We start from the raw sequence: 12,781 nt of genomic DNA on the forward strand, positions 1-12,781 counted from the left end.
CGAGACCAGCCTGGCCAACATGGTGAAACCCTATCTCTACTAAAAATACAAAAATTAGCCGGGCATCATGGCATGCGCCTGTAATCCCAGTTACTGAGGAGGCTGAGGCAGGAGAATTGCTTGAGCCCAGGAGGCAGAGGTTGCAGTGAGCTGAGATCGAGCCACTGCACTCCAGCCCAGGTGACAGAGCCAGACTCCATCTCAAAATAAAAATAATGAGTGTAACACTTGGGCCCTTGTGAGACCTTGGTCCTGCTGGACATGTCTGTCCCTAGGACAGGGATTCCTTTTTCTATGCAACCCTTCACATATCAAGGATCTCACTTTATTCTCTGTCTTGAACACCAGGGCTTTCTTCACTCTTCCATAAGGAACCTACCTTTAGGCAGTGGTCTGGTGGTAGATATGTAATTAGCTTTGGAGGGGGGTCCTGATTTCTAGCATTTGCCAATTTCCGTGATGTACATACTCCCATCAGGGCCAGTTTCAAGCTACCAACTTGCCATCTTTTGTCACAGTGTTGTGAAGAGATGCCCCAATTGATTCTTACAGGCTGGCATGAGCTGGAGCAACCATTGCCTTTGGGGCTTCCAAGTTGGTTTGTCTTCCTCGAGTCATCCTGGTAGATTTCTGCACCTGTCACCCCAGAACAGAAGTAGAAGAAAAATCCAAGTTGATTTTCCACACATCTCCCTATATTTGGTTCTCATTTGTCTTCATGCATTGATTGGCTTCATAAGCATCATAAAGTAGGCATTGGCGAAGGCAATCTTGACATGCCTGGAACAGAAGTTAAGGCACAAAAGAGATACCTAATCCTGTCTTGTCCTTTTGGATGGTGAGGCTTTCTACCAGGTTAAATTCAGAGAAGTGGAAAATAAGGCTTTTAATTGTTGAAAATTGAAACTTTTATTTGTAAATAAATTTCTTTAAAACATCACATACTATACAATATAAAAAGAGAGCTTTCCCTGAATTGTCTTTTCATATGTGGCTTTATTCTTTTTTTTTTTTTTGAGACAGAGTCTTGCTGTGTCACCAGGGTGGAGTGCAATGGCACGATCTTGGCTCACTGCAACCTCCACCTCCCGGGTTCAAGCCATTCTCCTACCTCAGCCTCCCAAGTAGCTGGGACTACAGGCACACGCCACGACACCCAGCTAATTTTTCGTATTTTTAGTAGAGATGGGGTTTCACCATGTTGGCCAGTATGGTCTCGATCTTTTGACCTCATGATCCACCCACCTCAGCCTCCCAAAGTGCTGGGATTACAAGCGTGAGCCACCACAACCAGCCTGTGGCTTTATTCTTATGACATTTTCAATTCATACTTATAGCTCTCTCAAAAGCTGATGGAAAACTGCATTAAAATTTAAAAAGAAACCAATTGATGAATTTCATTTCTTTCTTAGGTGCAAGGGAGCAGCCAAGAGAGAGACAGACACGATGGATACCTTTGTTGATTCTGCTTGGTACTACTTCAGATACACTGACCCTCATAATCCACACAGGTAAAACGTCCCTGCTGATGTCTTTGAGCATTTGTCAGTGTGGCTCCTCCTAGAAGCAAAGACCAAGATGGAATTAGACATGCAAGAGATTTCTTGGAGGGAAATGCCTGTGCAGATTAAAGGGGAGAAGAGGAGGAGTGGGCAGAGAGTGCTCTTAGACCACGATGGAGCTGTGACAGGTGTGAAAGGAGAAGGGAAAGGAAGGAGGATCAGGTGGAGGAGCCTCAGCCCACAGCACAACTCTGAGAAAGCCTCGACCTGGCCAGTGGGAAGGCCCAAGCAAAGCTTGTCCATTAGAGTCTTATAGTCAGGCTAAAATGGCTCTGCTCCAGCCCCTCTCCTGGGAGCAGCCTGGGAGAGCAACATGGGCTGGCAGGAACACACCAGAGTGGGTCCACAGATGCAGCAGCTGGAAGCTGTCAGTCAACTGTGCACCTCGGAACAGGCTCTCTTAAAGGGAGAGTGCTACATCATTAAGTTAGATTATTCACAGCCAAGTAAATCCCAAGTACAACACAAATACAAAACGGAAAAAGAAGGAAATGCTACTGTGATACCCTCCTTGCAGTGAACTGCATTTGTATGATTGTAAAGATGTAATGTTATTTATTTAACTGAAAAGAATAATGTAACTCTACAGAGAAGGTAGCAGGTAGGGAGGGTGAGACAGCTAAGAAGCCTCACCTCTTACCACATAGTAGATCATTTCCTAAATTGATAAATCAATAAAGAGTATAAACATGTTTTTTTTTTTCAATAATTGCTGGGAGAAACAACCAAAAGAATTAAAAGTGGCTAAGAGACAGCCCTGAGGCAAGGAAAGAATTGGGGCTGGAGACCACTGTTTTTCATTGTAAATCTTTCAGTACCATTTTGATTTTTAAGCTGTATTCATGTGTTTATTTGAACCCCGCCCCCCCCCCCCCAAAAAAAAAGAAACAAATTAAGGAAAAGAGAGCAGTAGGTAGCCTTATAAAGAGAGAGAATGAGAACCGAAAGAAACTCTTCCAGAGCCCAGGAAAAAACACAGCATTGTGCTTAAAAGGGCCTTGCCTAATTGCTCTTGTCCATGGCAGAAACATTCTGGAACCCCGTTGCCTACATATAAAATATGCCTCCCTATTCTTCGTGGTTCTAAAATAATATCTTTCTAGTGAGACAGATACTCCTGCCCTCACCCTGCCAGAATTTCAACCTGCAGTGTTGTGATTCTGTAATTTGAGTTCATATCAGATATAAGGGGGATCCTTGTCAGGCATGGTGGCTCACGCCTGTAATTCCAGCGCTTTGGGAGGCCGAGGCAGGCTGATCACCTGAGGTCAGGAGTTGGAGACCGGCCTGACTAACATGGCAAAACCCCAACTCTACCAAAAATACAAAAATTAGCTGGACACGGTGGCACGCACCTGTAATCCCAGCTACTCAGGAGTCTGAGACAGGAGAATCGCTTGAACCCGGGAGGCAGAGGTTGCAGTGAGCTGAGCTCGCGCCACTGCACTCCAGCCTGGGCAACAAAGTGAGACTTCCTCTCAAAAAAAAAAGAGAAAAAAAAGAAATGAGGGGGATCCTGAGTGAAAGACACCCTGCAAGGGCAGGAAGGGTGCAAGGCGACGACTGTGGCTGGGAACCACCAGCATGGCCTTCTCTGGCCCACAGAGGGGCTCCCCTTCAGGGCCTTCCCTCTATAAGGGGCCATTGGTGCATTTCATGTAGTAACAACTGGCTTAGAATGCAAGTGAGGTCAGGCTCTTTCCTTTCTCAGAGTGCTTCAAAGGAAAGCCTTCACACAGATGAGAGAGACCTCAAGTTACCGTGGCGGGAGAGACATCCTGAGACCGTCACAGCCCCCAGTTTGTGAACAGCAGTGAGCACTTCATTTCCCTCATGACACGCTGTAGTTAGCTTCAGCCCCAGCGCGAGTTCTTCCTGGGGTGGTTTCCTGAGTGGATCATAAATCTGAGCTGTAGCTACTTTCAACATTTCACTCCTTAATATATCCCAAACTTGTTTTCCGGCCAAATACCATCCTTCACTTTCCTTTCTTTTCTGTCGCCTGGATTGGCAGTTGAATTTCTTTAGGGAACTATTTTTCACGAAGAAAAAAAGTGTTTTTTAAAAATTTTATCAGAATTCTGGTACAGTGACTGGAGAACACCAAACTATATTAAGATGCATATATGTGGTGGTAGCCAGGCTCTTTTTTCTAGCCTCAAAGCTGAAGCCAGCCAAGTCTATCCTGGGGAAAAAGGTGGCTTGAGGTGTCAGGGAACCAATTCACAAATATTCGAAGTCCTCCAAAGGCAAAGGTTTGCTTGATTGGCTGACCTCAAGGGATGGCATTACCTTGGCAACACAGAGGTCTGTCGCCAGCCAGTGCTGCGCCTCCCACCGAAGGTCCCAGCCAGAAAATGGAAATGACATTTCCTTTCCTCTCCAGTGTCCATTAGGACCCAAGAGTATGAGAAAGTCTTTCTATTAGTATCTGTTAGGTGAGAGTTATTGGGCTATTATATGACAATTCACCTTAAATATGCTGCATCGCATTCAGTAAGCAATATACAGTCTCTTGCTGAGTATATTTTCAGACTGCTTTAAAAAATAAAATCAAATTTCTATTTTAAAATAAACATTTACAGCTGGGGCACAGTGGCTCACATGTGTAATCCCATAACTTGGGGAGGCCGAGGCAGGAATATCACTTGAGGCCAGGAGTTCAAGACCAGCTGGGCTGAACGTAGCAAGACCTCGTCTCCACAAAAAATGTTTTAAAAAAATTAACTGATGGCCAGGTGCAGTGGCTCACACCTGTAGTCCCAGCACTTTGGGAGGCCGAGTTAGGCAGATCACCTGAGGTCAGAAGTTCAAGACCAGCCTGGCCAACATGGCAAAACCCCATCTCTACTAAAAATATAAAAATTAGCTTGGTGTGGTGGCAGGCACCTGTAATCCCAGCTACTCAGGAGGCTGAGGCACAAGAATAGCTTGAACCCTGGAGGTGGAGGTTGCAGTGAGCCGAGATCACGCCCCTGCAACCCAGCCTGGGTGACAGAGCGAGACTCCGTCTCAAAAAGAAAAAAAAAAAAAAAAAAAGAAAAAATTAGCTGGGCATAGTGGTGTGTGTCTGTAGTCCTAGATACTTGGGAGGTTGAGGCTGGAAGATCGCTTGAGCCCAGGAGTTGGAGGCTGCAGTGAACTATGATTGTGCCACTGCGCTCCAGCGTGGGTGACCAAGCAAGACCCTATCTTTAATAAAGAAAAAAAAGTTTTTTAATGTGAAAATAATAAATAAACATTTAGTATCTGCATGTTAATCTTCATTGTAAATACCACATTGCCCTCTATTGGTAGGAACTCTGACATCTCAATTGTGTAATCATAATAATAAAAATTAAAGTGAATCTAGATATTCAAGGTGCATTGTAGCAAGATGCCTTTTTTTGCTGGTATGTTTTCCTCTTGTCCTCATTTTTTATGCAAATTGCTTTTGTTGAAATATGTCAGTAATATCTTCTGTAACCATTTTTATAATTTCATAAATTAACACTTACCTGACTTTTTTCTTTTTTATTATATAAGCTTTTCTCATATATATATTTTTGTTTGTTTGTTTGTCTGTTTTGTTTTTGAGACAGAGTCTCACCCTGTTGCCCAGGCTGGAGTGCAATGGCACGATCTTGGCTCACTGCAACCTCTGCCTCCCGGGTTCAAGTGATTCTCCTGCCTCAACCTCCTCAGTAGTTGGGATTACAGGTGCCCACCACTACAACTGGCTAATTTTTGTATTTTTAGTAGAGATGGGGTTTCGCCATGTTGGGCAGGCTGGTCTCGAACTCCTGACCTCAGGTGAGCCACCTGCCTCGGCCTCCCAAAGTGCTGGGATGACAGGCATGAGCCACCGCGCCTGGCCTTCTCTTATATTTTAAAAAGAAAATCATTGTTATTCCCTGATACAGTTCATTTCAGGGCATATGCATATTACAATAGGCCGGTTTAATTTACACAATTGTGGCAAAGCAGGTTTTTAAAAATGCCTCCATCTCTTTTTTACAGCCCTTTTAACACAGCAGTGGCCGATTACTGGATGCCTGTGGATTTGTACATTGGAGGGAAAGAACATGCCGTCATGCACTTGTTCTATGCAAGATTCTTTAGTCATTTTTGCCATGATCACAAAATGGTTAAACATAGGTAAGCACTTATACTGCTTTGCAAAATAATTGAGTTCCATGAATAGCAACTTTAAGCAGGTGTCAGTTCTTCTGAAGCAAGGTAAATGCATGTAGAATACTAGTTTTCTAGTATGCTTTAGAGGTTGTCAACCTTAACCATTTGAGGTCCATTTATATTGCGTAATCAGTTCTGGCATGTGATGTTGCATGCTTGCATAGAACCTAGCCTTCAGTGCTTCTCTGTTTAACTGAGTTAAGTAATTAAGAATTGTACCTGTGAGGCAGGGAGGAGTGGCCCATAGTGTTTTATAGCATCTCATGTGAGGTCATGCTTATCACCCAGTCCTTCCATGTCAGCTCTTGTTCCTAAGCTTGGCTGAATCCCACCTTGATGCATCCCTCTAAAAAATGTATAGAGTGGATTTGAAATAGAGAATCACATTGTAAAAACATCAGTAAATTCTTTTCCTGTTGGCCTATTGTAACCCTTTCCTCATAATGTTCAGAAAAATGTGTGTGTACTTTTCCCCATGAAACATATCATATATAAAAATTACATATTTAATGTATTTAAAGAATGGTACAACACATTAAATATGTAACTTTTATATATGAACATACATGCCCCACTCCTCAGTATAAGAAACAGAGTATTTCAGGTACCTTAGAATCCCCAAGGTGCCCCCTCCAATTGTGTATCACTCTTCTACGCCCACCACCTCGCCCCTAGCTAATACCGATCCCAGATTTTTAATTCCTCACTTTCTTGCTTTTCTTTAAAAATGTATCATTTGTGCATGTATTTTTAAACTATATATTGTCTGGTTTTCCTGTGTTTGAACTTTACATAGGTAGAATTATATTTCAGGTATTCTGTCTTGCTTTCCTCACTCAACAGTTTTTTGAGATTCAGCAGTGCTGACGGATGAAGTTATATTTCATTCCTGTTTCACTGCTGCATGATATTCCATTATATGGAATGAAACTTCCAAAAAAGAACTCAGTTTATGTATCATACCACCATTAATGGTGGTTGGAGTGTTTTGTGCAATTATGAACAAAACTGCTATGAACCTTCTTGCACGTGGTTCCTGACATATGCGTCACCATTTCTTTAAAATGTGTACCTAAGAGTAGAATGGCTCGATTGTAGGATACGCACATGTTCAGCTGTCTTGAGAAACACCAAACTGTTTTCCATAGTGATTACCTAAGCCTATACTCCCACTAGTAGAAATGAGGGTTCCGATCACTCTACATCGTCATCAACATTTTGTACTTTCCAACTTTTAAATTTCACCAAACCAGTGGGTATATAATGGGTCATGTTGTGAGTTAAATTTGAATTTCAAGACACCGATTTTTTTTTAATTTTTTAATTTTTAATTTTTGCAGGTACATAGTAGGTGTGTATTTATGGGGTACATGAGATATTTTGGTACGGGCATGCAATGCATAGTAATCACATCATGGAAAGTTGGGTATCCATTCCTTCAAGCATTTATCCTTTGTGTTACAAACAATCCAATTATACTCTTTTAGTTATTTTTAAATGTTTAATTAAGTTATTGTTGACTATAGTTGATTTCTTAATGAAGTTTATCATGTTTCATAGGTTTATGAATCTCTGTGATCAAATCCCTGTTTGTATCCTATGCTTTTATTTTTTCTAGATCGTTTCTCTTTTATTGATTTGTAAGGGGTTCTTTAAATATTCTTGATACTAATCCTTTTTCAGCTATATGTATCGCAAGTAGTTTTTTCTAGTTCTTGGCTTGTCTTGTTTTTATGGCATCTTTTGATGAACAGAAACTCTTAATTTAATGTAGTAAAAATTAATAATCTTTCCTTTATGGCTACTGCTTTCGGTGTGTCAGTACTGTTAATGGAATAGTCCATCCTTTTCCCCACTGATCTGTAGTGCCCTCTCCATCATAAATCAAGTTGTCATATATTCCAGGGCTTATTGATAGGATCTTTATTCTGGGACTACAGGCGCCCACCAGCACGCCCAGCTAATTTTTGTATTTTTAGTAGAGATGGAGTTTTCACCATGATGGTCAGGCTGGTCTCAAACTTCTGACCTCAAGTAATCTGCCTGCCTCGGCCTCCCGAAGTGCTGGGATTACAGGCATGAGCCACTGTGCCCAGCCAATTTCTTTATAGCTATCTTCCAGTTTCTAATTGTCTCTCTGTCTCTATCTGCTGATTAACCCATTCTTTGAGTTTTTTTTATTTTAATTATTCTTCATTTCTAGAAGTTCTAGGTTTTTAAATTTTCCTTTGTGGTTTTTATAGTATTTTCATGCTATCTTTTAAGCCTTTATTTTCTAAAATAGATTAAACATACTATTTTATATTATCTGATAATTCTTTATCTAATGTCATTATGGGTCTGTTTAGTCATTTGTTGTTTCTGCTGTTCTCACTCATGATGCCTAGTTCTTTGGGGGATGGGGTGCAAGGGGTGTTTTAACTGACCTTATATTTCTTGAACCATTTTTTTTTTATAGGAGCTCTTTGGAACCTCTCTGCTAGAGGTGATTTTGTGTTAGCTTCTCCCTGTTGCCTGGAGATGCTACCAATCCAAGATCACTTTAAACTGAATTTTCTGCTTGAGGTTTTTAGGACCATATAGGTAATATGAATACAGTCCCAAACCCACATGAGGGTCAACTTCTGCCTACAGATTCTCAGGAGAAATACTTTTCTTTCCTCCTACACATCACCATGGTCAAGATAGGCAAGTTTCCTTGTTTGTCTCTTCTAACCACAGGTTTATTTCTAGTTCATTGATGATTTCTGGTTCATTGACGATTCCTGCCTTGTTTGAGATCTTCTTCTAGACTCCCAAGGTTGCTTAGGCTTTAGGTTTGGTGTCCCATCTTTTGTGTACCATGCCATGCACAAACATTTATGATCACAGGGGTTCTATAGCTATGCCCAGGGTGGAAGCTGGCTTCAGTAACTGTGTTTTCCTAAGTTGGGTTTGGTTTGGTTTTGCCAGCTCAAATGTATTTTATACTCCAACTGACTTTTTCACTTGTTTTTCATCAGGACAATAATTCAGGCTCTCTTGTCTGCTGTATTACCAGAAGCATAATTGCTGGATTTTTTTTTTCAGTTGTTGTTATGTTGTTTTTCTGTTTGTTTGTTTACTACAACATCCTTCAGAATATTTTTTAACTACAGAGAAGGAAAGGGGGGAAATATCTGATTATTTCCCTATCCAGATAACCCATGTTGACAATTTAAAAAAAAGTAATACATGTCTAAACCATTTTGTAACTACACAGAAAGTGAACATTGTTGTCTCCCTCCCTGCACGCCACTCTTTAGCCCTTTCCTTGACTTTTAGGTTTCTTTTTATTTCTGCCAGGAAAATATTTTGCCTATCCCCACGTGTGTTTTTATTGATATACTCATTTTAAATGTTGCTTATATTGCATACATGTCCTTTGCTTCTTTGACCTAATAATGTAGCTTGGTGGTCTTTCCATATCAGCACAAACAGATATCACATTCTTTTTAATGTAGGCATAGTATTCCCTCATGGATATACCATAATTTATGTAAGCGGTCACCTATTCTTCCAATTACTATTTTTTTTTAAGTCCAGTGATCCTCTTTATTGATACACTTAGCAAATAATTGGGAGCATATATGTAGGCTCAAGTCCTAACACTGGGGAATTCTGGGTCAAAAAATATGTGTCTTTAAAATTTTGATAGATAGAAAAATATTAACTTTAAAACTTTTGAAATGCAGACAGAAACCCATTTTCATTACAATGAAGCACATTGAAAGCTCCTTCCCTTCACTTAACCCTCGGACCAGATGGCTGACTCTGCACATGCATGCATGGATTAAAAGAAGTCTACTGTACAGAAAATTAATTTAGGGTCTAAATTAAATGCTTAAAATAAATTTATTCTCATCAGCCCCAGAGACCTTCATGTATAAAAATAAACTGGTCTGCATCAGAAGGACACTAAAAACATTAACAGCATTACTCCTCACATAAACAAATTTGTTAAAGTGTTTGTACTTTAGGTTCTAGAATTTACCAGTTCTGCTTTGCATTTCTTATGTCTGGAAACTAATTTACCTAACTAGATAAAGATTGTCATTGATAAGGGGAATTGTGTCCTGTTACTGTCATGGTCTCACAGATATTACACATTTTTAGTGTTTTTTTTGTTTTGTTTTGTTTTGTTTTTTAAGAAATTGAATTTAGATTGGATGTGATGGCTCACACCTGTAATCCCAGCACTTTGGGAGGCCAAGGCGGGTGGATTGCTTGAGGTCAGGAGTTCGAGACCAGCCTGGCCAACATGGTGAAACCCCATCTCTACTAAAAATACAAGAATTAGCCGAGCATGGTGGCATGCGCCTGTAGCCCCCAGCTACTAGGGAGGCTGAGGCATGAGAATTGCTTGAACCTGGGAGGCGGAGGCTGCAGTGAGCCAAGATCGTGCCACTGCACTCCAGCTTGGGCAACAGAACAAGACTCTGTCTAAAAATTAAAAAAAAAAAGCAAAGAAAAGAAAAAGAAATTGAGTTTAATCCCTTGAAACAAACAGATAGAAGTTTATATTCTTCAAAGGAAATGTTCTCCAGTTCATGCAGTTGTGCACACCTATGTTCTTAGCTACTCCAGAAGCTGAGATTGAGGCTGAGGCAGGAAGATTACTTGAGCCCAGGAACTTGATTCCAGCCTGGGCAACATAGCAATACCCTGTTTCTAAAACAAAACAAGAAACAAAGGAAATATCCTCCATGGGCTAGGGAGAATTGATTCAAACTTAAGTTAAAAACCAAATACAACTTGAGAAACATCTCAGGCCAGGCGTGGTGGTTCACGCTTATAATCCCAGAACTTTGGGAGACCAAGGTGGAAGGATCACTTTAGGCCAGGAGTTTGAGACCAGCCTAGGCAACATAGTGAGACTCCATCTGTTTAAAAAAAAAAAAAAAAAAAAAAAAAAAAAATGAGCCAGGTGTGGTGGTGCACACTTGTAGTCCCAGCTACTTGGGAGTCTGAGGCAGCAGAATTACTTGAGTCCAGGAGTTCAAGGCTGCAGTGAGCCATGATTGCCACTGCACTCTAGCCTATGCAACAAAGTAAGACACTGTCTACAAAAAAAAGTTGGGGGAATAGCTCCTTCTTATGTAGGTCTGGAAACAAAGACCATATGTAAGTGATTTCTAGCTCCTTAACAGTAGAGCATATTTCTGCCAGTTTCTGAATGATTTTTTATGGAAGTACTCAATCAGTAAATTATTCAATGGCCAAGTATCCTAAGGTATAGGACAGGGTCTGGCTATTTTTATGACTTATTTACAATAGTTTAAGACTATATTCAAGCAGGAAAAAGGGTTTGCTGCATGCTGATGTAATTTTAAAATGCAGTTTCAAATATGACTTTGTTTTTACTCAAATGCATTGCCAATTTGCAGATCCTCCAGGTAACACCTGGATTTTGCTTTACCATCAACATTAAGGAACAACTATATGGTGTAAATTGAAATAGACCTATGGAGTTTTGTTTTTTTGAATCTGTTTTTAAATTCTGTTCAAGATTCTGTTCCATGCTTTCCTCCTCCAAAAGAGGCTTATTTTAAGTACTGAAAAGGCTGACCTTTGAGGAAGGTACAGAAAGTCATCTTAACTGTTACTCAGTGCTGCTGTCAGCATTACTCTTGTTGGATCACATCAGGGCAGCAACAGCCTCTGAAAACTCTCCCGGTGCATTACCTCTTTCTTAGAGGTGTTTTGGTAAACCAGTCAGCCACACATGAAATGAAAATCACCCACTTTCTGAGATGAGTAATTTGGAATTCTACAGTCAGAATTTTTGAGAGCCTCCAAACAACTTTATCAAGCTGGGCTGGGAGGAAAAATTGAGACCTGTCAACCACATGTGTATTTCTGAAATCTGTATAAATCAGGATTTCCTAGTCTAGTTCTGTATTCCTTTTGATTAGCATTGTAATTTCAGGAGGCTATTTGAGACGATAGTACAGCTATTCCATTTTAGTTTAACATTTCTGAGCCCCTCAGCCCTTGTCTCAAGTAGCAGCTCTGAAACAGGAATCCAGAGACCTCTGTCCATGTTCAGTGGTGCCCCTGATTAGCTGTGTGGACAAGAAGCTGAACTCCTTTGGGTCTCAGTGGCCTCATATGTTAGGAACTCAGTTATCTCTGAGCACTCTTTTCACTCTGATTCTAATTTCTTCAAATACAGACAGCAAAGGTTTATGTATATCTAATCATCTTTCCTGTTTTGTAAGAGTTGTGGACATTTTTTTCATCACCTGCACATTTAGGCTTGCAGTTTGAACTTTAAGGTCTCCTTACCATACGTAAGAGGCTGGCCTCCAAGTTTAGTGTGCCACCACACAGGACAGCAGGTGCCTTAGTTGTGTAATCTGAAATACCAAGTTAATGATTAACCAGGAATTAATGTAAGCAGGAAACCTACAAAAGAAGATATCCAAATGATTAATAAACATTTTATCACACTATAAAATAATAAACATCTTACACTGTAAAATGTTTCCGTCCCAGCACGATGGCTCACACCTGTAATCCCAACACTTTGGGATGCCAAGACAGGAAGATCATTTGAGTGCAGGGGTTCGAGACCAGCCTGGGCAACACAGCAAGACCCCATTTCTATGATTTAAAAAAAAAAAAATTTCCCTCACTGGCAAATATAAATTATTCAGCAGTGAGATGCCATCTTCCATGTAGTAAGGAAGCTAGCATAAGAGCAGCTCTCATATATTGCAGGAAGTAGCTTGGAACAATCTTTCTGAAAAGCAGTTTGGCAATACATAGCGAGAGCCTTAAAACTATTCATTTTTGGATGCACTAATTGCACTGCTAAAAATCTATCCTAAGGAAATAATCAGAAATGCAAACTTATGCACCAAGATGTTCATGTAAGTGTTATTTCAAGTAGCTAAAAATTTGGATACAATCTAAATGCCCCAAAATGCTGAGACAGGGTAAATAAAGTATAATCCATCTACGTGGAGCACACTTATACAACACTTTCAATTAAATTACAAAGAATGTTTAATAACATGGAGAAA

The 12,781-nt window shown here is 40.4% G+C and overlaps 1 protein-coding gene across 2 annotated transcripts in view; it reads left to right on the forward strand.

Annotated features, from left to right (window-relative positions):
- The window catches only part of LARS2 (leucyl-tRNA synthetase 2, mitochondrial), a 159,817-nt gene that overhangs the window by 105,794 nt on the left and 41,242 nt on the right, over positions 1-12,781 (forward strand). For both annotated transcript variants that reach the window (XM_001147749.8, XM_009445342.5), the window contains 2 exons: positions 1,413-1,511; positions 5,562-5,699. In XM_001147749.8, the coding sequence (XP_001147749.2) occupies positions 1,413-1,511; positions 5,562-5,699 (237 nt within the window). The remainder of the gene's footprint in view (positions 1-1,412; positions 1,512-5,561; positions 5,700-12,781) is intronic.

This window comes from Pan troglodytes, chromosome 2 (genome assembly GCF_028858775.2).
Source record: "Pan troglodytes isolate AG18354 chromosome 2, NHGRI_mPanTro3-v2.0_pri, whole genome shotgun sequence".
Lineage (NCBI taxonomy): Eukaryota > Metazoa > Chordata > Mammalia > Primates > Hominidae > Pan > Pan troglodytes.